The sequence below is a fragment of the Diceros bicornis genome, chromosome 19, assembly GCF_020826845.1.
Source record: "Diceros bicornis minor isolate mBicDic1 chromosome 19, mDicBic1.mat.cur, whole genome shotgun sequence".
Lineage (NCBI taxonomy): Eukaryota > Metazoa > Chordata > Mammalia > Perissodactyla > Rhinocerotidae > Diceros > Diceros bicornis.
The window spans coordinates 1,366,394-1,390,662 of NC_080758.1; the positions used below are offsets into that span (position 1 = coordinate 1,366,394).

The following is a 24,269-nucleotide window of genomic DNA, read 5'->3' on the forward strand; positions in this document are numbered from 1 at the left end:
CCACAGCACGAAGCAGCGGAAGGAAGGGGCTGGTGAGGCAGAGGTCCCAGCCAGGGGCCTAGCAGGGCCGGGGTGCACGCACCTGTGTCCTGCCTCTTCTTTCCACTCACTGCTGATCATGCTGTCCCAGGCCAATCCTGCCCTACAGCCATCTTCCTCAAGAGCAGCGCTCGGAACACCGTGGAGAGTGAGGCCTTGCTGGTTCCGGAGCGCAGAGCTGTGTACTCCTTGCAGACAGGGAGCCGGGGCCCCTGTCCCGCCTCACCCACGCCCTCAACTCAGATCCAGGATACAGCCTGCTCAGGACAAGGCAGGTGACAGCTGCAGAACTCCCAGAATCAGACGGCACCTGCAGGGAGGGCCCTGGTGCCTTCCTGGGACTGCCTGAGCCAGCTCTCCGAGTCCTGTGGATGGTGTAGATGCAGCCCCTGCACTGGGCCACGGAGGAGCTTAACTCAGGACTCAAGAGCAAGTTTATCCTCTGCTACACGTGCACACAGGCAAACATTCAAGGAAAGTAACGTGAAGCTTTCTTAACAGCAAAAGACTGAAAATACCGTAGGTCTGTATCACTCGGGCACTAGTTAATGCAGAGAGCAGTGCAGTGGGACGCTGTATCCATTCCCTACTGCCGCCACAACAAATGACCCAAATGTAGCAGCATCAGACAGCGCCCATTTACTGTCTCCTGTTCTGTAGACAATATGGTCAGAGGGCTGGGCGGACTCAGCTGGGTGCTCTGCTCAGGGTCCCACATGCCGAAATCGAGGTGTCACCGGCTGGGCTCCTGTCGGGAGGCTCCAGGGAGAAGTCGCTGCCCACTCATCCAGGCTGTGCTCGGGATCCAGCTCCTTGTGGCTGTGGGAGTGAGTTTCCTTTCCTCGCCGGCTGTAGCCTGAGGCAGTTCCTAGATTCTCTGGCTCAGGGTGCGTTCCTCCATCTTCAAAGCCAGCAGAGGTGGGCCGAGTCCTTCTCTTCTGACTTCCCCCTCCTGCCTCTGGAGACGCCCGAGCAAGTTCTCTGCCTTTAAGGGTTCATGTGCCTACGTTACCCAGCTGGTAATCCTGGATCCTCTCCCTACCTTGACGTTTGTGGCCGTCATCGCATCTGCCAAGTCCCTCTGCCTGCCTGTCACGTAACAGAAACGTACTCACAGGATCTGGGGATTGGCCGTGCCGTTCTGCCTCCCGTGGACACGGAGCAGCCTCCGAGAAGGACGCAGACCTGTGAGTCTGACATGGGAGCATCCAGAGCTGCAGTCAGACTCGAGGGCTTGGTGCCAGTGGAGGGGCTGCGGTTCACCCATGTCCCTGGGTGCGCGGCTTTTCCTTCACGGGAACAGACACGCTCTCCAGGGTGGCCTCTGGGGAGGACCTGAGGGGCAGCGGGGAGAGGCAGTGATGTTTGTTGACATCAGCTTTGCACTTCTTTTGTGTTGTGCCATGTGTGTATATTACCTTTTTGAAAATTATATATATATTTGAAAATGATGTATTTTATTTTTATTTTTTTATATATTTTTTATTTTTTTATTTGATGTTTTAATAGTTTTTAACATTGTGAAATTTTGGGTTGTACATTTTTGTTTGTCCATCACCATATATATGACTCCCTTCACCCCTTGTGCCCATCCCCACCCCCATTGCCCCTGGTAACCGCAGTACAGTTTTCTCTGTCCATGTGTCGGTTTATATTCCACATATGAGTGAGATCATACAGTGTTTGTCTTTCTCCTTCTGGCTTACTTCACATAACATAATACCCTCCAGGCCCATCCATGTTGTTGCAAATGGGGCGATTTTGTCTTTTTTATGGCTGAGTAGTATTCCATTGTATATATATACCACATTTTCTTGATCCAATCGTCAGTTGAGGGACACTTAGATTGCTTCCACTTCTTGGCTATGGTGAATAATGCTGCAGTGAACACAGGGGTGCATAAGCCTCTTTGGATTGTTGATTTCAGGTTCGTTGGATAGATTCTCAGCAGTGGGATGGCTGGATAATAGGGTATTTCTATTTTTAATTCTTTGAGGAATCTCCATACCGTTTTCCATAGAGGCTGCACCAGTTTGCATTCCCAGCAGCTGTGTATGAGGGTTCCTGTTTCTCCACATCCTCTCCAACACTTGTTGGTTTTTTGTCTTGGTGATTATAGCCGTTCTAACAGGCGTGAGGTGGTATCTTAGTGTTGTTTTGATTTGCATTTCCCTGATGATTAGAGATGTTGAGCATCTTTTCATGTGCCTATTGGCCATCTGTATATCTTCCTTGGAGAAGTGTCTGTTCATTTCCTCTGCCCATTTTTTGATCGGATTTTTTGTTTTTTTTGTTGTTCAGTTGTGTGAGTTCTTTATATATTATGGAGATCAACCCCTTGTCAGATGTACGTTTTGCAAATATTCTCTCCCAGCTGGTGGGTTGTCTGTTCATCTTGATTCTGGTTTTGTTTGTCTTGTAGAAACTCTTTATTCTGATAAAGTCCCACTTGTTTATTTTTTCTTTAGTTTCCCTAGCGTGGGTAGACATGTCATCTGAAAATATTCCTTTATGACCAATGTCAAATAGTGTGTTGCCTATATTTTCTTCTATGAGTTTTATAGTTTCAGGTCTCACCTTCAGGTCTTTGATCCATTTTGAGTTAATTTTTGTGAATGAAGATAGCAGATGGTCCACTTTCATTCTTTTGCAGGTGGCTGTCCAGTTTTTCCAACACCGTTTATTGAAGAGACTTTCCTTTCTCCATTGTATATTCTTAGCTCCTTTGTCAAAAATTAGCTGTCCGTATATGTGTGGTTTTATTTCTGGGCTTTCAATTCTGTTCCATTGACCTGTGTGTCTGTTTTTGTACCAGTACCATGCTGTTTTGATTACTATTGCTTTGTAGTATGTTTTGAAGTCAGGGATTGTGATGCCTCCTGCTTTGTTCTTTTTTCTTAGGGCTGCTTTAGCTATTCGGGGTCTTTTGTTGCCCCATATAAATTTTAGTATTCTTTTTTCTATTTCCGTGAAGAATGTCATTGGGATTCTAATTGGGATTGCATTGAATCTGTATATTGCTTTAGGTAATATAGACATTTTAACTATGTTTATTCTTTGAATCCACGTGCATGGGATATCTTTCCATTTCTTTATGTCATCATCGATTTCTTTCAATAATGTCTTGTAGTTCTCATTGTATAGGTCATTCACCTCCCTGGTAAGATTTATTCCCAGGTAAAAAATGATATATTTTAAAAAACAGAAAATGACAAAACAAGATTTAGAATCAAGTCCGGTCAGGGCTCACACAGAGGCTTGCAGATTAGGAAGCTATTTTGGGCTCCCTGGCTAGTAATTAATGGAAAGTCATTTAAACTCACCACGGGCACTTGCCTTTAAAGAACCCCGGTGTTTGTGGGCGGCCAGCAGTGAGGCGATCGTAATTGGTCCTTGAATTACGGGGTGGGTTGGCTTTCTCTCCAGCTCTCATCTCCCTCTGCCCCGGGAGGCGGCAGGTGTCCTGTGGGCCTTGCCCCAGGGCGTCCTCGGGGCAGGTGGCTGCCGGGGCTGGCTTGCCTTTTCTCTTCAGGAGCATCGGCATCTCGGGGTCTGGCGTGTTCTCCCCCTCCGTGTCACGTGGGCTCCTCTCCGAGAAGGTGCCGTGTCTACGGGCGTGCAAGAGAGTCACGAATAAACTGTTTAGCAGCTGCAAACTGGAAAAAACCAGGTAATGTGAGGCGGGACATGGTGCCAGGCACACGGTGGTGCCCCGAGCCACACGGAATTGGGGTGTCGGGGAAATAGAACCGCAAATCTGCCAACCGGGCAAAGCTTCCACAAAGGTAGAGGAGAAAGATGACAGTTTTATTATCAAGTGAGCACTAACCAGAATGCGACGCGCACCGCAGGCATCGTGCTGGGAGATGCAGAGACGGGAGGACATGCACCCTTTTCTAGAGCCATACAAAGCAGCCCGGTGCACACATGTTCTCTAGATAAGCAACAGCTGGTTCTCAAGTGGGAGGGCTTGACAGCACCATTTATCACGAGTAATTCATCCTAAACCCGCCTGCTAATTGGGGTGACCACCTGTGTTAGCTAATTGGCTTTATCCAAAGGAAAAGTAAACTCTTTACGGCAGGGGGTGGTCTGGGGTGAGGTCTCCATGGAAGTCAGGCTCCCGCCCACCCACAGGGGCCGGGAGACCGGGCACTATCTTCCTGATGGTTACGTTTCAGAGAGCCAGCTCCCAGGGCCTTGAGGAAGACAGGCCTGGGCTGTAAGCTGGCAAGAGGCTTATTTAGTTTTTAAAAAGATTTATAGCCCTCTCGAAGGAACATACAATTACATGCTTTCTAAAGTAAACGCTGAAAGAAAAGTGGAGGGGAGTGTCTTTTCGTTTCTGCAGGGAAAATGGGATTTCTTCTTTCCAATGTCTATTTACCCGTGCAGGTGCCAGCATCACCAAGCTCGCGCTGAGCCCACAGGGCAGGACAGGTGGGGAGGCCCCTGGGACTGTCGTCAGATGTGGGGTGGGGGGTGGTCTGAGGGACCTGGAGGGGGGCATCCAGCCTGCTTCAGCTCTGGGGTCACCTCAGGTAAGCCGGGTCCATGGCCTGGGGCGGGAGGGGCTCTGCTCTGCGCTGTGGGCAGGGAGCTCAGTGTGGCATTACTGGTCGGCACTGCCTCCCCGAGGCCCCACTGCAAGTGTCACCTTCTAATGCAGATGGATGACGGGGCGGTTCCAAGGAGCCCGACAGACTGCCGGGAGAAGGAACTGGGTGATTAAGGGTAATTTGGGCCCAAGAGAAATGACTGATGTGGACAGAGCCAGCAGTGAAGGCTGCCGTGTAGACCTGGCTCTCTGTGGGACGCCAGGGTCCCACCCACAGGGCTGGGCTGACTCCGGGATTGGGGGGGCTCTTGGCGGGCCTGTAGTGCCACCCCCCTACCCACATGTCCCCAAGGAGCCTGAGATAAGAGCCACAGCTGCGTCGTCCTGCCAGGCCAGGGCAGTCCAGCCCCACCCACCTGTCCTCCCCCTGCCCTCAGCTCTCCCGCTCTGACCACACAGGTATCACCTCTCAGCCACTCTCTCTGTCCCTGATCGCCTACCCCGCGATTGCCTCATCTCCTTGTCTGTTTTCCCCATTCCTGTCTGTCCTCCAGCAGGAGCCCCAGGGGGTCCCCACTCACCACGGGGTCCCTGCACAGCCCGGGTCTGGCACTCACGAGGGGCTCAGGTGAATCTGTCCATGGGAATCTCCATCCACTCAGTGGGCCGTGGGGGGAGCGCTGCTGAGGCTGCTGCCCACCAACTGCCTCCTCTGAGCAGCCTTCCTGGATTAGAGTCACCAGCTGGAGGTGCTCCACTTCCTCGCTGAGCTGGAAATTCTGTCTCCTGTGGGTGGCTCTATCTGGGCAGAGGGGTATGGGCAGCAGGCTACAGACGATGGCAGGAGGCTGTGGGGGGGAATTTGACGCTTTCTTGGGCGCCCCCTCTTTGCCTCCCCATGAGGCGCCAAAGGCAGATTTTGAAATGGGGTTTTGATGCCTCCATCAGTCCCCTGGATGACTTCGGGTGGGAAAGGCTGTACATGTGCCCATTAGCTGTCCAGGGAAAAGTGTATTTGGAGGAAAAAAGGACAGTAAGGTGACCCTTGGCGTGGGAGGCAGGTGGGCTGATGAGGGCCGGAGCAGCTGCCAGGGGCATCTGTGGACCTGCGGCCGGAGGCGGGCAGGTGAGGGGGGCCCTCGTGGAAAGAGCGCTGGGCTGGAGCTGGGACACCCCGAGAGTCCTGTGCTTTGCGGCCGACCCCCAGGGACACGGCCGGGTCTCCTCTCCAAACCTCAGTTTCCTCCTCAGTAAAAGGAACCATTCCTTCCCTGAGGCCCAGGGTGTGGGCTGGGGGTTGGGGGCAAGTGACTATTTCAAGGTGACATAACTGGCGAGAGGGCAGCAGGAGTTTGTGTGTCCCTTCCCTCCTGTCCCTGCCCCTCCTCACTGTCCCCTCCCTGCTGGCCCCGTGAGCCTCACCCGGGCTGCATCCAGTGATGGCTCCATAAAGAAAGGGGGGAGAAGTATAAAGACCTGGCCCCCCTCCCAGCCCCCAAGACACCCCTGAAGGTTCGTTCTCATCCCTGAGCTCCCACGGGGTCGGCTGAGGCCTGTTGAGACATAGCATGTCCTCTGCTTGGACACTCTAGGGACAGGGACCTTGAGACTGCACAGGACAGGCCATTTTGCTTGTGGAAACATCTGAATGTCAGAAATTTATTCCAACTTCGTGTCTAAAAATATGGCTTTGGGGTGCACACAAAGGAAGAAGAGAGCGCCATGTGTGCTGACATGGCCACAGCTGTGTGTGCACGTGCACACACGTGTGTGCACATGTGTGTGCATTCGCATGTGCATATGCATATATGTGTGCATGTGTGTATGCGTGTCTGTGTGCATGTGTGTGTGTGCACGCTCAAGAGCTCTGTTCCAGGGTTGGTGCGTTGGTGTAGCAGCAGCCACGTGCTTGCCCATCTGCCAGCAGGGATTATCTCTGGGGGGGACTAAGCGGGGCCTTCACTCTGTACTATGCACAATTTCATGGTATTTAAATTTTTGACGAGAGAATGAATCACTTTTATAGTAAAAGAAAAGGGATTTGCATCTTGAAAGTTAATGTGCACACAGCGAGCTCAGCAGGCTGGAAGCACTGGCTGGGGGACCAGACGCAGGTGCCCCCTCTGCAGCCCGGCGCACATCTTGGGCCCCATCCCCGTTCTGCTCCCTGGTTCTGATTCTTTCCCCAACCACGAGGCTGAGCTCACGTCCCTTGAAGAGTCGAGAGGCAGGCAGGCAGATGTGTGGACGCTGGGCGTGTAGAAGGGGGTGGCACCTGCCGAGAAGCTCACTGTCAAGCAAAGCAGTGAAATGACAGGAGATGCCGCCAGAGTCGTCTGCCCATCTGGGAACCCTGGCGCAGGTGTGGGGCTTGGCGGGGCGGGGGCGGGTTCCCACGACAGCCTCAGGCATCCTCGCTGGTGCTGCCTCTCCAGGGTATGCAGACCACTAGAAGCTTCCTTGCAGCTTGGCCTCTTTGAGATTCTGCCGGCGGTTTGGTATTTTGAGCCAGCGCATCTCACGTTGACGGGATGCACAAATGAAGGTTAGGAGGGACCAGGCGCGCTCCGGCATGTTCTCCCAGCCAGTTGCCACTCCCAGGAAGCCCCGTCTAGTCTTTGGCATGGGCCCCGTCCTGGCCCTCCAGGGGCTCGAGACAGGAATTCACTGCCCGGGGGAAGGGGGAGCCTCCGCCTGGAAGGGTGAAGGCAAGAGAGGCACTTTACATGGAAACTGAGTGGTTTGGCTGGGGCTGTGGTTCCCCTCGCCTATGCACAGAAGTGACATCCAGAGTCTCCTTTTGTTCCCAAAGCATCTGGTTTGGGATCCAGGGAGCGGCGACAGGAGGTGCGGGCGGGGAAGCTGGAGTGCGTGTGATAACCACCCCGGACAGTGGAGTCCGAGTGCCGGGGCCACCTCACAGACGGCAGGAAATGGCTCATCCCGGAGGTTCAACGAGGCTGACGTTTACCTCCGAGCTCCTGGTGATTCACGTGTCAGAGAGAGAATGCTATGGAATATTCTGCCAGAACCTTCAAAAGAGACCTGAAGAGTCTCGTTGCAAACACTCGGACTGGTGGGGATGTGCTCTGACACAATTCTGCAGGAGGCATTGGGCAGCAGCAATAAAATTACACATGCACAAACCTGGCGACCCAGAAATGCAGATTCCGCTGTAGGAAAGGATGGCACAGGAGCACACAGAGAGAAAACGAAAGACGTGCAAGGCTTCATCGCACTTCCTGGGGAAAGTGAGAGACTGGAAACGGCCTCCATGTTCCGTTACTGCACTGCTGTGTCCGTTCAGGAGAAGGTCTGCAGCCGTGGATGGAAAGCAGGCACAACTCGGTGGACAGAGTCACAGCCGTCTCTAGGAAGCCTAGGAAGCGAGTTGCAGACTCACGGCTCTGACCGAGATGGCATGAGTCCATGGCAGACTTGCCCTCCCACGGATTACTAAAAACTAGACTCTGGATGGGACACAGAAAGCAGCGACCGAGGACTGCAAAGTAACTGCTAGCAGGTGGATTTGGAGGGAAGTTAGAAGTTGAAGGACATGCGACAAGTGGACGTGAGATTCCTGGGTTATTTTTCCTCCTTTATTTCCGAGCTCCGACTCCCGTTTACAATCAGCAATGGGCCATGTGACCCAACCCAAGAATCCCACCTCGAGGTGGCTTCCCAGGATTGCCCTGAGACAAGGATTTGAGTCCTGCCTCGGGCTGTGTTTCCTGGGCCCCTGCTCGGCCCCACTCCAGGCAGGCCCCAGGGGAGAGGGCCAGGCTGCCCCGGTGAGAACTGGTGGAGGAGGTGGATGTGTGTGGGCTCCGTCACTAGATTTTTCATCTAAGTACCAGGCCCTGTGTATCAAACACACACAAAGCAAGTTACAGTGGGAATTTGACTATTTGGTGATTTTCCCTCAAAAACTGTCGCGGGGGGTTTGCATTTTCTCATTTCACCCCATTACGCTGGTACCATGAAAGACAGCCCCAGTGTCTCCTGGTCAACACCCTCCTGAGCCAGAGGAGCGAGGCCCCTGCTCCGGGAACAGGATGAGACGCTGCGTAGTGTGGCGCCTGGGGCTTCCATCCAGCAGGCCCTGGACACAGCCTCTGACCCCTGACCCCAGCGCTCCTGCGGCGTGCACAGAGTGAGCCCTGGCCCCATCTGGGCCTCTGGGCCGCAACTCCCCCACCCCCAGGAGGCCCCATCAGTCTTGAAGGCCTGGGCGGCAGGGAGTGAACTGGAGGATGGGGCTTCAGGCCCGGGGGACGAACTGGGCCTGGTTCTGGGCCTGGTGGGGGATTCCTGGGGGCTTCTGAGAGGAGGATGTGGCCCCACATTTCTCTCTTTACCCCGAGGGAGAAAGGGAGGTGGGACTGGAGGCTCAGGCAGATCCGGAGGGCGGTGTCCAGGTGTACACTGGTCTGCTGACCGCCTTGTGAACTGGACTGCAGGCTGAGACCTGGCCTCCTCTCAGAGCCCAGGAAGGAGGCCCAGTGGGGCGGGAGGCCGTGCAGCTGGGTGTGTGTGTGTGCATGCTTGTGTGCTGAGAGGTTCCCCACGGGGGTGGCAGCCCCCCTCACTCCCCAACTCTGGCTCGAGGCCTGCCCCTTGCCCCCAATCTCTCCTCGAGGTGCCATTCCTTTCATAAAGTCAGCCTGGACATGGTTTCCATGGCGTTCTGATAAAAATTGGAATTCAAATTGTAATTGTGGGGAACGTGGCTGGGTGGTGGAGGGAGGGAGGGAGGGAGGGAGTGGGAGGGAGGAGTGGTTGTGAGGGAGGAGGAAGAGGGTGAGAGTGGGAGAGCGGGGATGGGAGGGAGGGAGAGAGAGAGGCAATGAGAGGAGGGAGGGGGGTGGCCGGAGCAGGCGGGCAGGAGGGAGAAGGTGGGAGGGAGGGGTGGGTAGGAAGCTTTTCCTTTCCTCAGGTTCCTGCAGCCACCGGCTGTTTTTTTTCTTCCCTCAAATGTGTTTTAAAATGTATAGGCTTCTCTCCCAAGCCCCCCTCCTGTTGCCTAGTGATGGGATGAAGCCAGAGGGACCTTCCCACACCAGGGTGGATTCCTCTTCTCTCCATGTGCTGGAACAGGGACCCGAGCTCAGAAAACCTGCAGGAGGTAGGTAGGGGCTCAGCCAGAGCTCGGTCTCATGGGACAGCGGCATGGAAGTGTGGTCAAGGTTCAGGGCTGCCTGCTTGTTATCCCCAAATTTCCCTCTCCAGGACTGGCCTGAAATTCCACAATTAGAGTTTCATTCCTTTGGATATTCTTGTAATATGTCAGTGTACCTTTCAGAGGTGCCAGCGAGTCCCTGACGCCTTGGAGTGAGTGGGAGTCCTGAGACTTCCCTGCTTCCCTGCTGACTGGGTGGGGGTGGGGGGTGACTCACAAGCGCAGTGGCCGGAGCACTTGGAGCCTCGCACCCTCACCCCTGCGCCAATCAGAATGGGGCAGTGAGTCAGCTCTGAGGAAGGCAGGCCCTAAGGAGCACCTGGCAGGTGAAGGAATGAATGGATGAACTGGAGGCGGGGGAGGGTGTGGGGGTGGTTCTTGCTCTGTGGTGGGCCCGGACTCTGCTGCAGGTGGTAAGGGTGCAAGTTTCCAGCCTCCCGGGGCTTCTGCCTGCACAGGGCGGGCGCAGGCCTGGGAAGCTGGTCTTGGCAGGTTCTGCTGTTGGTTTGGATGCCAGCCAGCCACCCCCCGCCCTGCCCCCGAGTCCATGCTGCCGAGGAGACTCAGGGGGAAGGACAGAGGCTCTCCCGGAGCCCTGCAGCCTAGAAGGGTGCTGTCCTCGTGCCCCAGGCTGGGGCCTCAGGGCCCTGCGGCCCTGAGATGGGGCAGAGCAGGGGAGGCAGGAGAAGGGAGGAGGAGGGGACACCCTGAGTCAGAAGGCATCTCCTGTGGAGGGGGAGGTTCCACACGGGGTGGCTCTGTAGGAGGACAGTTAGTGCCCCTGTCCCCAGGGCTCCCTCACCTGCTGACCCCTAGGGAGAAGCTGACCTTGTCCCCTCAGTTCCCCAGGTTGGCTAGAGGGGCCGTGGAGACCAGAGTCAAACGGTCACAGGACCCCGCACCCCCTTCAGTGGGCCTCCTCTGTGCCCAGCAAACAGATGGGAGAACTGAGGCTCAGGGAGGGGCAGGGCGTTGTCCACACAGCCAGTGTGGACCCAGGTCTTCCCCGGCTCCAGGCCGCGAGGGGACCCCCAGGCCCACGGGGGGGCCTGCTCCTGCACAAGCCCCTCTCTCTTCTGCTGCTCCTTGAAGCACTCGGGGGGAGGGAGGTGGGCAGGACCTGAGCCGGGGGATCCCTGCCCCCTGGGCCGCCAGCCTTCAGGAGACACGACCAAGGCTCACGTGTTTTTGGTAAAAGGGCCCCGTGGAGGGCTGTGGGCTGCGTCAGTAACGAGCAAGTGAATGAATGGACGCATGCAGGCCCACCAGCCCCTCAACATCAGAGTCCAGGCCGAGAGGGTGCACAATCTCCTTTATTGAGGGGTTCAGGGGGGACTCCTGTCGGCTACAGGACGTCATGGGGGAGTGGGGGCGTCTTGAGCAACATGTGAAATGACACGACAGGGTTTCGCCATCATCACTGACCGGTCACACAGGACACTGGACGCTGAGGGTGATATGCACCCGGCATGCAGAGCCAGCTTCTGCAGCTGCATGGCGTGGCCGGGAGCTGACCACGCCGAGCTGCGCAGCACAAGGAGGGGTGTTTGGCAGCGGGTGCGTGGACGTGTGTCCCTACCTACATGAAGTGCACACGGGAACATAACGACCAGCAGTAAGTGGACCTCTGGTTGCAGCTACAGACCCTGCCTCGGAGACCAGAGCCGTCTGTGACTAGGAGGGTCTGGGGCAGCCGGGCGTCTCCATCCATGTCAACTCTGCCCCCTCCTCAGGGAACTGTCCCTTCTGTCCCTTCCAGGCTGGCTCCTCCAGGACAGTCACAGCCAGCCCTGTCAGAGGCTGAGAGGGTGGAATGACCACGCCCATTTCTCAGATGGGGAAACCGAGGCTTGGAGCAATCACGGCGTGCCCAAAGTTCAGGAATGCCAGGGAGGGTCTGAGAACTTCTCAGAACGAGCCCAGTCCTTGTTCTGAAGCCTGGCACCCATGCCCAGTTCGGTCGTTGCTAAACTCTGATGCCCACTTGCTGATCAGGGCTAGGGGCTGGTTGACCTCTGCACTCACTCGGCTGGGTCGAGCTCCCCTGCACAGCACATGGCTATGTGGGTGTTCTGGGTCGGCCTTATCCCCTGGGGTCAGCAGCCACTGGGTCATGGGAGGGCTGCCTGGCCCGAGGACTGGCTTGTGGCCTGACACCTCGGCCCTGTTCTTGATGAACTGAAGGGTCTTGTGGCTCAGAGAAGGGATTTGTGGGGTTCAGGTAACACCCCAGTTCACATCAGAATGGCCAGATCTGAAGCGACCGTGGATATCGCCGTTTTTATGGATGGGGAGACTGAGTCCCGGCCGACCCCCGACTAGGACCAGGTCTCCTGAGTGCTGAGCCGATGCTGCTCATGCAGGCCATCTGCCCGTCTGACTCTCTCTCTTCTGGACAAATGTGCTCCCAAGCCCAGGGAGAACCTACTTGAAAAAGTCATCCGTGTTGCTTTCTGGGCCTCTTCTGCCACTCATGGCCTCGACTGACTGGTCCAGGGCAGCTCCCCCAAGACCCGCCTTCCCCTGGCTTGGGGGACCCTCTCGGGCCGGGCCGTCCTGTTCTGTTTGGAGAGCAGCTCCTAGAGACCAAGGAGGTGCCTGCCTTTCTGAGTGTCTGGAGTCTGGGGCTGGGGCTGCTGCCTGCCAACTCATGACAAATAAGTCTGGGCTCAGACTGGCTGCCGGCCAGCGAGCTGCCTGGACCCAAGGCGCCTCCTCCTCACCTGCGGCTGAGCCCCCGGGACCAAGATCTCTCAGCCAAGTCCCCTCTGCCTCAGAGGTGCTCACCTGCACAGCTGGGAGTGGAAGCAGGCAGGGACGTGCCTGTCTCGGCCTGGGCCGCCTGGGTGGGTGCGAGGAGGCCAGGCCCCTCTGACCTGAGCCTGAGGACTGTGAGGCCGATGGAGGACGGCGGCCCTGCAGAGCCTTGCCGCCTTGGTGAGGAGAAGGGGGAGGCCTGGGTGCAGGCCATGCCAGGCTGTCCTCTCCTTCGTCATTTTGGGCACATCAAAGCTCCCTGGGAATCGTTCTTGGGGAGCTGGGGGTCTGGACGCCTGTGGCACCTGGGCTGACCGGCTCCTGAGCGAGACCAGAGGCGGGATGGAGGCCCTCTCCTCCCACTGGGCACCAGGCAGCGGCGGTCCTGCCAGCCAGGCTCCTCCCAGCGCAGCCTCTCGGGTCCCCTGTCGAGCTCAGCCGCCCGAGGCCCGGCCCCACTGTTCCTTTCATTTCTCTTCTCTCTCAGCATCCATTAGTCCAGGGAAAGGAAGACTGCCTTTGACTCAACACTAACTTCTCCTCATTAAGGGCCTTTTGGATCTGGGAGAGGAACAATCTCGCTGACTTTCAGAGGAGAGGAGGGAGCGCTGTGGATGGGGAGGGGAGCAGGGAAGGCTGAGGAGGGGTGAGGCAGGAGGAGCTGAAAGAAACGGGGCCTCTGGGGTGTGGGTGCCAGGTCCTAGGCCTCAGATGCCACAGTGCCGGCCTCCAGCTCACCCCCATTCCAGCTCCCAGCTCCCAGGTGGGGGACTGCTGCTGAGTGGTGGGGGATGAGGCCAAGCGGCCAGCCCCCTACCTGACCCTCCCTGCTCCACCCGGCCCCCTCCCTGCTCTCTCCCTACCTCCTCCCAGCCTCCCCCAAGCCTCTTCCCTGCCCCCCACAGCCCCCATCCAGCCCTCCCTGCCCCTTCCCTGACTCCTCCCTGTCCCCTCCCTCCCCCTCCAGCCCCCTCCCTGCCTCCATCCAGCCTCCCAGCCTCCTCACAGCCCCCTCCTGGCCCCCTCCCGGCTCTAGTACAGTGTCTCCCGGGTGACGTTGCTGGAGAAGGTGTGGTTGCTGGACACGCTGTTGGCCTTCCTCGAGAAGGCTGGCCTCTTCCTCCTGCGCCCCCAGAGGGGACAGAGGCAGGCCAGGGTGGAAAGGAAGACCTGGCGGAAGTTGGCAGACACGAGGTTGTACAGGACGGGGTTGATGGCGGAGCTGACGTAGAAGAGGGCATTGGTGAGCATGTAGACGTAGTGGTAGACGTCGTAGAGGACCCTGCGGGCAGAGGGCGCTCAGACAGGGGCCCTGGTGACAGCCCACAGCCCCCAGTAGCCGGCAGACGTGGGGGCTTGGGACCATAAGGAAAAAGCTGCTTGTAAATTTTTTGACACGAGGCAGTTTCATAATAAATTCCAGGGTTCTGGCTTCTCTTGAGAAAGAAGTTGGAAGTTCTGACCCTGGTCCCACCTGGCACCCGTCAGCAGAGCTGAGTTTGCAGCACCTTCCCCAGGCAGGGTGTGGCCACTCCGCTTTGCCCCAGTCCCCACCTCTCCCTGCAGCACACCTGGCCTGCCCTTACGTGTGCAGAATCCCAGCAGCCCAGGGCTGCAGGGCGCTGCTGTCCCCGGCCTCAAGTGGACAGCCAGGGCAGGAACCCCCTCCAAACCTTGCCCTCAGCTTGCTTGCCTCCAGCCACAGGGATCTCACTCCCTCAGCAGGCAATCACTTCACCACCAGGTAGCCCTGAGTTTCAGAAACCCTTTATTTGGGGCTGTGCTCTGCTCTCTGTACCTTCTCCTTATCTGTTCTAGATTTACCCTCCCCAACAATTCCTTGTCACTTTGAAGAACCCGTGACCCGTGCACCTGGCAGTCCTGCCATGCAGCAGAGCTCACACTGCAGGCCCGAGATAGGCTCCCGTCTCAGAAAGGCCTGCTGGCAAGGCCAGCCTCACTGGTGATGGGGAACTTGGATTTCGGGAGGGTTCCCACCTCCCCTGATAGGACAGGAGGGGCTCCCTGGGCCCAAGCTGTTTGTGCAAGGAGCACCTGCTTCCTTCTGGGGGTCTGGAATTTGGGTGCCTGCCAGGCAGAGGTACCCACGTGACCGGCCCCTGGTAAAACCCTGGGCGCTGGGTCTCTGGCGAGCTTCCCAGTTTCATATATTGTCACAGCTCGTCCTGGGAAGTCAGCCCGGGGTGGGGGTTCTGGAAGCTTGCCCTGGACCCCCAACTCCTCAGGGGCTTTTCCTGCTGTGACGTCATGGCCAGGGTGCAGCTCTCTCAGAGTCCTGGGAGTTCTGGCGACCCCTCCAGCCCTGGGTGGTCCAGGGTCCCAACAGCTGCCACCCCTCCTCCCACATCCAGCAGAGCCAGCCCTTCCCTGTCACTCCCCAGACGTCTCTAAACCTGTCCCAGCACTGACTCTCCTGGGATCTGCTTCAACCTGTCCCTCGGCCGAGCAGCTTCCCGGGCGTCTGCGCCTCACGGCCTTCCTCCCTGGCCCAGTCACAGCCCGCTGGGGGACACCTGACCCGCACCCCTGCCCTGAGCTGTTCCTTTCAGCACCCCCGCCTCCCACGCCACCTGTTTAGGGAGCACCCCCTGGCCTGAGCTTCCCCACCCTCAGCCTCCTCGTACTCACGGGGTCCACTGCTTATCTGGAACGTAGCAGAACATAAGGCGCCGCACGTGGTAGGGCAGCCAGCAGACCACAAAGGCGATGACCACGGCACCTGAGACACACAGAGATGGGGTTCAGAGACACAGAGAGACAGGCCTCAGAGACAGGGGCTCAGGGAGGTGAAGGGAGACATCCTGTCTTCATAGACTAGAGGACTTAATACTGTTAAGATGACAATACTACCCAAAATGATCTACAGATTGATTGCAATCCCTATCAAAATCCCAATGATGTTTTTTGTAGAAACAGAAAAACCCACCCTAAAATTCATATGGAATCTCAAGGGATCCCGAGTAACCAAAACAATCTTGAGAAAGGAAAACAAAGCTGGAGGACTCACACTTCCTGATCTCAAAACTCACTACAAAGCCACAGTAATCAAAACACTGGTACTGGCATAAAGATAGACGCACAGACCAAGGTAATAGAATAGAGAACCCAGAAATAAACCCTCATGTATATGGTCAAATGATTTTCTAAAAGGGAGCCAAGACCACTCAATGGGGAAAGAACAGTCTCTGCCACGAGCCGCGCTGGGAAAACTGGACATCCACACGCAGACGAAGTAGGACTCTTACGTCACACCACACACAAAAATTAACTCAAAATGGATCAAAGACCTGAATATAAGAGTTAAGAGTATAAAATTCTTGAAAGAAAATACAGGGTCAAAACTTTACAACTTTGAATTTGGCAATGATTTCTTGGATATGACACCAAAGGCACAGGCAACAAAAGAAAGATAATGTGGACATCCAAAATTAAAAACTGTGTGTCAGAGGAGACAGTCAACAGAGTGAAAAGGCAACCCACAGAATGGGAGAAAATATTTGCCAATCACATGTCTGATAAGGATTAATATCTAGAATATATAGAAAAGTAAAGCTCAATGACAACAAAACAACTCACTTCAACAATGGGGAAGGGACTTGAATACACATTTCTCCAAAGAAGATAAACAAATGGCCAATAAGCACATGAAAAGATGCTCAACATCCTAATTATCAGGGAAATGCAAGTCAAAGCTACAATGAGACACCACCTCACACCCATTAGGAAGGCTCCTATCAAAAAAACAAACCAACCAGAAAATAATTTTTGACGAGGATGTGGAGGAATTGGAAGGAACCCTTGTGCACTGTTGGTGGGAATGTAAAATGGTACAGCCGCTGTGGGAAACAGTATGGCAGTTCTTCAAAAAATTAAAAATAGAATTACCATATGATCCAGCAATTCCACTCCTAGGCATTTGCCCTAAATAATTGACATCAGCGACTCCAACAGATATTCGTACATCACAGCAGCACTATTCACAGTAGCCAAAAGATGGAAGCAACCTATGTCCATTGACAGACGAATAGATAAACAAACAAAACGTGCCATACACACAATGGAATATTATTCAGCCCTAAAAAGGAAGGAAATCCTGACACCTGCTACAACATTGATGAACCTTGAGGACCTTATGCTCAGAGAAATAAGCCAGACGCAAAAAGACAAATACATGATTCTGCTCACAGCACCCTCCCACCACAGGGCCTCTGCACTGGCTGTTCCTCTGCCTGCAGCCCTGTTGCCAAGACCAGCTCCTGGTCCTGCTGGTCTCAGCTGGATGTCACCTCTTCAGAGAGCCCCTCCTGGCTGCCAGATCTAGTCACACAGCCTCATTTTCCTCTTCATGCTCGTCACTGTCTGATCGTGTGTGATGTACGTGTTTGCTTCCTCTGGTGGAACCTGTGCTCTCACTGGAATGTACGGGTGATCCCGCCTCTGTTGCCCCCTGCCCCTGCTCTGAGAGCAAGCTGTCCCACCCAGAGACTCAGGAGACTGAGTGAATGAGTGAATGAATGAATGAGTGGATGGATCAACGGGAATGAGTGGAGTAGATGAGTGAATGAGTGAGTGACTGAATGGATGGATGAGTGAAGGAATGGATGAGAGAAGACTAGATGTATGAATGAATGGATGAATGAATAAGTGAGCAGATGGCAGAATGAATGGATACATGAATGAATGAGTCCATGAATGGATGGATGGCTGAGAGAATGAATGAATGAGAGAATGAATAGATGGATGGATGGATGAATCAATGACTAGATGGATGGGTGAATGAATAAATAACCAGCTGGATGAATGAATGAAGGGCTACTGAATGAATGAGTACATGAATGGAGGGTGGATGAGTGAGTGCATGGATGGATGAATGAATGAAGCCAAGAGCAGCACCAACCCTCCGGTAGAGCCAGCACTCCAAGTCTTGGCCCTGACATGCTCTGTCCCCAGGTCTTCAAACTTTGCCCCATTCATTGGTGCTGCGCTCGCTGCTTTGCTGGCCCCTGGCCACTGCCCGCCCCCTAGAGGGCCCAGTGGTTACATACGTAAGACCCGAACGCCGTGCCGCAGGGCCTGGACCCTGCTGGGCTCGATGGACATGCTGAATGAGCTGTGCTGGTCCCCAACCGTGCACACCTGGCCTTGCTCGGCGGCCTGGCGGACCATGACAGTCAGCTTGTTGGCGATGACAGTGTTCAGGATGGAGATGACCACCATGGGGAACACGAAAGACATGAAGGTGTTGATCTGCAGAGAGACAGAGAAGGTGGGCCGTCAGACCTGCATGCAGGGACACTGCCCCGGCCCTGCCCCGCTGGCTGGGGGTTTAGGGTGTGGTGGATGCGCTCACTCTACTGGGGCAGCCTGGCAGACCCAGGCTGCCCGTCTCCAGCTCGACTCTCCGCCTGCTCCCCACCCCGTGGCTCAGAGGAGGTTCACAGACTCTCGGCCCCCTCGAGGAGCTTCTGTACAGGGTCCAGCCTGTACAGTGTGGAGTGCAAACTCTGGGGTGTCCCAGTTGCAACAAAGGCTGCTACGTTCCCAGGTCTGGACAACGTGTCCATGGTTGTGGCCCCTAAGCATGGGGCTGCTCCACCTGACCTCTCCAGGACGGCCCAGCCCAGCGTCCTTTGCCCTGTAGGCAGACAGTTCACGTTCAGACACAAACAGAAAACCCTTCCTCCCGCCCCGCCCTGACTGCCTCTCAGGGCCATGAAAGTGCTTCCCCTTAATACCTCTAACTGCCACGTCTCTCTGCGTCTGGGGAAACCGAGTCTCAGAGAGGCTGAGGCACTTGCCAAAGTCACTGGCTCAGAAGTGGCTGGACCTGGACTTGGCCAGGCCCTTCGATGACACCTGCTCAGCCCCAGCGGCCGTGGCCTTCTGGAGAGGGGGCGGCCGGGCCTCCTCTGTGAGCTGGCACTGCTGCTCCTGACAGGAACAAAAACATCAGTGGACGGTTGCGAAGATGGGACGTGGCTGAGGAGAATGAGCAAGGATGCATGTGGTCCTGACGGGCCTCCCCCGGAGCTGGTCCTAAAACCGGCATCATCTCCGGCAGCCGAGAAATAACAGCCTTGAGTGGTGCAAAACCATGCTGGCTTTTTATTCTTTCTTAAATGCCCTGTCACGTCATATCCGAACGTCCCTTGCGTCCTGGCGCCTGCAGGGAGCGCCCTCGTGACGGGCAGCGGCTCCTCTCCGGCCCTGCCAAGCTGCTCCTCATGCTCATCTTGAGCTTCAGGTTCAAAGAGGCTTCGGGTTGTACTGGGAGGGCCCGCCTGCGCTGGCTCTGGCCTGGCGGCCGCAGCTCCATCCAGCAGTTCCAGGGGGTCTGCCGTTGGGGTTCCCCGGGCTCCAGGCCGCCCTCCTGCCATCTCCTCACCTGGTTTGCCTGCAGCCCCGAGAGCAGAGCTGAGGGTCCTGCGTTGAGGCCTCCTCAACAACACGACCGTGACGGTCTCCCCAGGGTGAGGATAATCACAGCTGCATCCTGCTGATGTGGGCAGCGGCCACGGAGATCCTGGCAGCCACCAAAAAGTGCTGGAGGTTCTGGAACGTCGGCGGGTTTGCTCCCTGGGTCTCCCGGCTGTCGGGCGTCTGTCCTGAGCAGGACAGACTCACACACCCGCTCTCTTTGGGGCACTGGCCAAGGCCTCCAAAGGTGCTGCCCACTCCCACGGTGCTCCAGGCCCCACTCCGAGGACTTGAGGCCTTCCGGGAGGCAGTGGCCTGAGTTTACCTCCAGTTCCATTTGAACAAGGCTCTGCTAAACTAGAAGACAAGCATGCTGGAGAGGGGCCACCCAGACCCTCGGGAGGACAGCCTTCCACACTAGCCAGCTCCAGTGCCCATGTCTGCCACACGGGTTCCTGGGAGCCACCTCCGCCGGGCACTCTTCCATCCTACGTTTGCTGAGCTTGGGTGGCAGGTCCAGAGACGGGGGCCTGTCCCTCTGTCCCTCGGTTTTGCTGCTTTCCACTTGGAGTCCATCTTCTGCAGGATGGTGAGGTGCTGACGTGGCCGAGGGCCAGTCCTGGGAAGGTTTCTAGGGCTCCCTGCTGGGCTAGGGGCTGGGTAGGAGCGCAGGGGACGCTGGGCCTGGGCCAGGAGACAAACCAATTCCCTGAGAGTCATCACAGCCCGGATATAATTTAAACAGAACAAATGTATCCAACACAGACTTTAAATGTCAAAACATTTAAAATACCGTACCTTGCTGAGTACAGGCAGCAAAAATAGCTACCTCTGGGGGCTGGGCGAGGCCCGCAAGTGGTGGGTCAGGGCCCGGCCTCTTGCCCTGGGTTGTGGGGTCTGGCCCCAGGCCCCCGGGGGCTGCTGCAGTTGGAAGACACACAAGCCCTTGATTCTGAGGCCCTGCAGGGGAGATGAGGTCGCGGCCCTGCAGGCCCGCCCTGACCAGAGGCTGAGTCTGGACTGTGGGGGCTGGGGCCTGACTCTCAGGGTTTGCCCCTTCTCACCAAGGCTCACAGCACGGATGGGGGCTCAGCCTGCACCCCTTTCCTGCACTCTACCCCCCACTTCTGGGTACAGAGGAGCAGCCCACCTGCGGCAAGGAGCAAAGGGAAATCAGCCAATAAGCCACGTGCAAAATCTCTGGGAAATGCTGCAAACTTTACCACCGCAGGGAAAAGAAGCTTTGACTGAGGAGAGCCAGGAACCTCCCTGGACAGAGACAAGCATATGCAGACGGGCTACGCGTGGTCTAGGCATTTGTCCCAATAAAACATGAGAGAGACTTGGGATAGACAGGCTGATTATAAAATTCAAATGGAAAAAAAAAAATAACCTAAGAATAGCCAGGAAAGTTCTGGAAAGGAAGAGTGATGGGTCAATATGGGACGGCGAGGTATCCGCCTTACCGACCAGTGGACCACACTAAAAAGAGACTTTAGTGAGAACAATTTGGCATCAATGAAAGAACGGACAGAGAGATCAATGGGGCGGAACAGAGGCCAGAAACGTGGTGCTGATAAAGACGGCATCTAAGCCAGCCAGGAGAAGTAGGCTGGACCCTCAAGGCCTGCTGTCCCTGCTCATCCAGCACCCACTGCCCCTTCCTGGGACCTCCCCTCCGCTTCCCAGGAACTGCTCCCCCATCCCCCCAGTGGCCCACTCCCTCTCCAGACCTGGCCAATCAGCACATGCCAAAAGGCCTGAGCAGGCCCTCATCGGACAAATGCAGGCCACGTGTTCATCCCTGCATCAATCACGTTTGTCCAATGAGGGCCAGCCCCAGGCCTTTTGTTCAGGAAAGAGACACTACCTTTTCAGGGGCCTGCTGAGTGGGAAACTGCATTTATGGTTGTTGGTGTCATTTTCCTACCTTGTGGGGAGGACCTGCCTAAGAATGAAGCCAGCACAGGTGAGAGGAGAGCACCCCATGACACCAGTTGAGCTCCTGGATCCACCTACACCTGCAGCCGTCCCTCCTGGACTTTTAGTTTTTCTTGAGCAAAATAAATATTCCTTTATTCCTCTTAAGACAACCTGAATTAGTTCTTGGAACTTGTACCCTGACTCACGGAGATCTCACACCAAAGAAAAAAATTCAGATGAAGCAAAGATTAAAATGTAGAAATAAAAACCATACAATTAGAAGAATTCATGGAAGTTTTACTTTTTCACTCTATACATTAAACTGTTGGAATTTTAAAAAACAAAGTAGTTCAGGTGCTGCTGTAAAATTTTGCTATAAAATTTAGTGATGGAAAAAAATCAATGTTTTCAGCCCTGGAAGACATCCCTCCTGTCCCAACTCGCCCTCCAGACTGTGGGGCATTTGACAGCAGTGAGCCTGGGAGGAAGCAGATTCCAGAGCTGGAGCCTTGAGGGGTCCAGGCCCCGGCTTTGGGCAGCCGAACATCTGCAACCCAGAGCTCGTCTTCTGTCCCTGAGGCTGAGCACCCACCAGTGTAGCCTTGACTGACCACTGGGCAAGCTTTGACCACAGCGGGCAGCCTGCCTGGACAGCTCTTCTGGTGCCAGATGACATGTTTAGATGCCTCCCTGCCTCTGTGCCCCAGCTCTGGGCTCTGCAGCCCTGACCTGAGCCGAAGACTCTTGAGGTGGGCAGGGCCTCCAGGAAGCTGCAGGGTGTCTAGGGTTGGGGTACCTGGGGGTTGGGCACCTGGGGAATTTTAGTGCCTGGAGTTGGGGCTTGGACTTTGGCCTCAGGCGGACAGGAGCCCCGCTTGTCCTCTGGCTAGCCATGACCTCAGGCAGTTCCGGAATGGCCTCTGGGTCTCAGCTTTCTCATTTCTGAAAAGGGGACAATAAAGGTGCTACCTCGGTGCTGAGAGCAGGGTTTGTCCTCAGTGGTACCCAGGAGGAAAGGAAGAAGGTTGGGTGGGGCGTCAGCCTGGGGAGCTGGGATGGGTGCTCTGAGGGCGTTGGCTGGCAGTGGCCAGTCCTGTCTGAGAACTCAGGGCCTCCGGCATTTGTAATTTTGTGAGGGAGATAGAGTGAAATGGTTAAACAATAAAAATGAAGTGCGAATGTAGGGGAAGCTGGAATGGGACGATGGGTCTGCCCAGAAGAGAGGGCTGACCCCCGGGACAGTGGGAACGCAGACAGCCTGCCTGCAAACAGGTGCAGGCAGGGGAGAGGCGCCCAAGGCGGACACAGACAGCCTGGCCTGGACCCTGGCCCTCCCCCAGTCAGGGGATTCCCCGGCTGAGACAACATCTTCTGCCTCCTTAAATGGTCCTCGACCCACTCCACCCTTTTTCTGAAGGACAATTGCTTGTTTTGTACCGGGGTTTCTGAAGGACAATTGCTTGTTTTGTACCCGGGTCTGTTTCTCTGTAATTCATACCATTGTGTTTAGATAAAGAGACAGCCCCCGGACTTGCACGAATGGCGCTTCAAGGCTCAACAACCAGCCCACAGTGAGTGGGAAGGTGCAAAATATCACTCAGGATGTTTGCAAAACCCAGCGCTCGAAAAACAGCTTCTGAGGCTGCTGAGGGGAGAGGTGGAGAGAAACGGCTTCTGTCCAAGCTGTCCAATGTGGAGACTGCTGGGACAGTCTTGGCTGGCCTGGCAGGGGACCCTCCACCCCAGCAGATAACCAGCCCCCAGCCAGGCCCAGGGTCCCAGGGGTGACCTCCAGGAGACAGACTCCAGACGGAACAGAACCCTCTTCAGCAAAGGTGGAACAGGAGCAAATGCCTGGGGTGTCTCACAACTCCCCTTCCTCCCTTCTCGGCCACTGCCGAGCGCAGGAACAATCATGCAGGTCGTTCCAGAGTCGCTGTGTGTCACGGTCACTCAGCACAGCCTTGCTTGAAAGGCAAAATTCCAGCAACAACTTCAGTGTGCACGGTTTGGGCTGGTTGACAGGTTATGATGTATCCACCCCACAGGGCGCTCTGTTGACATCGAGAACGACGCTGACAGGGGCGGCAAAGATCACAGATTAGTGAAAAGAGCAAGCACAGAGCAGCGAGCATGGCATGTCGGTAAAGCGAGGAGACGCCCAGGGCGGCTCTCTGGAGAGCAACGTAATAGACGTTGACCGGGAGAGATCTGGGGAGCTGGGAGGCTCGAGTTTCCATTTATTCAATTTGTGGGCTCCAACTTCAAGACGACATGCCAGGAGCCTACAAGGCAGAAGCTATCAGTGTCCTCACTTTACGGTAAGGCACCACTTAATGACGGGGGTACGTTCTGAGAAACATGAGAAGATTTCTACTTGGATGGCGTAGCCCACTACACACCTAGGCTCCATGGTACTGATCTTACGGGACTGCCATCACGTATGTGGTCTGTTGTTGACCGAAATGTCCCTATCGAGTGCACGACTGTATAGAAGAAAAACCCAGAGCCAGTCTGACCCAGAGACAGAGCGCTCACTTCCCATCCCATAGGGCCGTTCCACAAGCAGAGAGCAGATAAATGGAACATGCGTCTACTGAGTGTGGGCGAGAGCCAGACAAGTGTGGAGGGACCTTTTCTTTATCAGTGAAGCGTCACTGGGCATGTGCCCCACCCCAGCTCCCCAGAGGGGACACTTTTTTGGGTAACTGCAAATTTTTGAGAATGACTTCTAGTCCAAAGACCACAACTCCCTGGTGATTTCTCAGGGCTGAAACTCTGTCCAGTTCTCTTTCCTTCCGTTGATCTCCCTTCTGCTCCACCCTGGTTCCCGAGCTCCTCCTCTGGTTTGGAATTTCTGGGAGAAGCTGGCCAGAGTCACTGGTAACTGAGTGGAGAGACTGCTGCAGCCCCAGGGAGCCTCGGGGTTCAGCACCACGGACAGTGCCCATAGAAGTTGACGGGGCTGCCCTGGAGGGCAGGGGCCTGGGGTGGGACAAAGGCCTGGGGTGGGGGCAGCCTGTGGGGGAGGGACCTGGGGGCATAGGGACCTAGGGTGGGAAGGACCTGGGGTCGGGGGACCTGGGGTACAGGTGAGCAACCTGTAACCTCTGTGACAGATGCCCCACCCGTCCCCTGCCCCTGCCACCTGTGCAGCCAGCAGCCCTGTACGCGGGAGTCTTCCCCCCTGGAGTGTTGGAGCCACAGAGACCCCTGTCTGAGAGTGAACGTGGTGAAACAGAAGCCCCACTGGAGCCACATCCTGTCTGCTCCTGGCTGTGCCGCAGCGCTGGCACCAGACGGGCTGCCAGACCCGCAATCGGATTAGGAAAATTGCCTTCCCAACACGCCTGCCCCTCCACCTGTGCTGGAGGA

General features: G+C 55.9%; 1 protein-coding gene across 1 annotated transcript in view; it reads right to left on the reverse strand.

The window, feature by feature from the left end:
• Positions 1-13,540: 13,540 nt before the first annotated feature.
• Positions 13,541-24,269, reverse strand: part of NTSR1 (neurotensin receptor 1) — a 46,333-nt gene continuing 35,604 nt past the window's right edge. The window contains exons 2-4 of the mRNA XM_058562334.1: positions 17,600-17,801; positions 15,183-15,273; positions 13,541-13,815 (exon numbers count right to left, since the gene is read on the reverse strand). Coding sequence (XP_058418317.1) covers positions 13,566-13,815; positions 15,183-15,273; positions 17,600-17,801 — 543 coding nt within the window. The 3' untranslated portion in view covers positions 13,541-13,565. The remainder of the gene's footprint in view (positions 13,816-15,182; positions 15,274-17,599; positions 17,802-24,269) is intronic.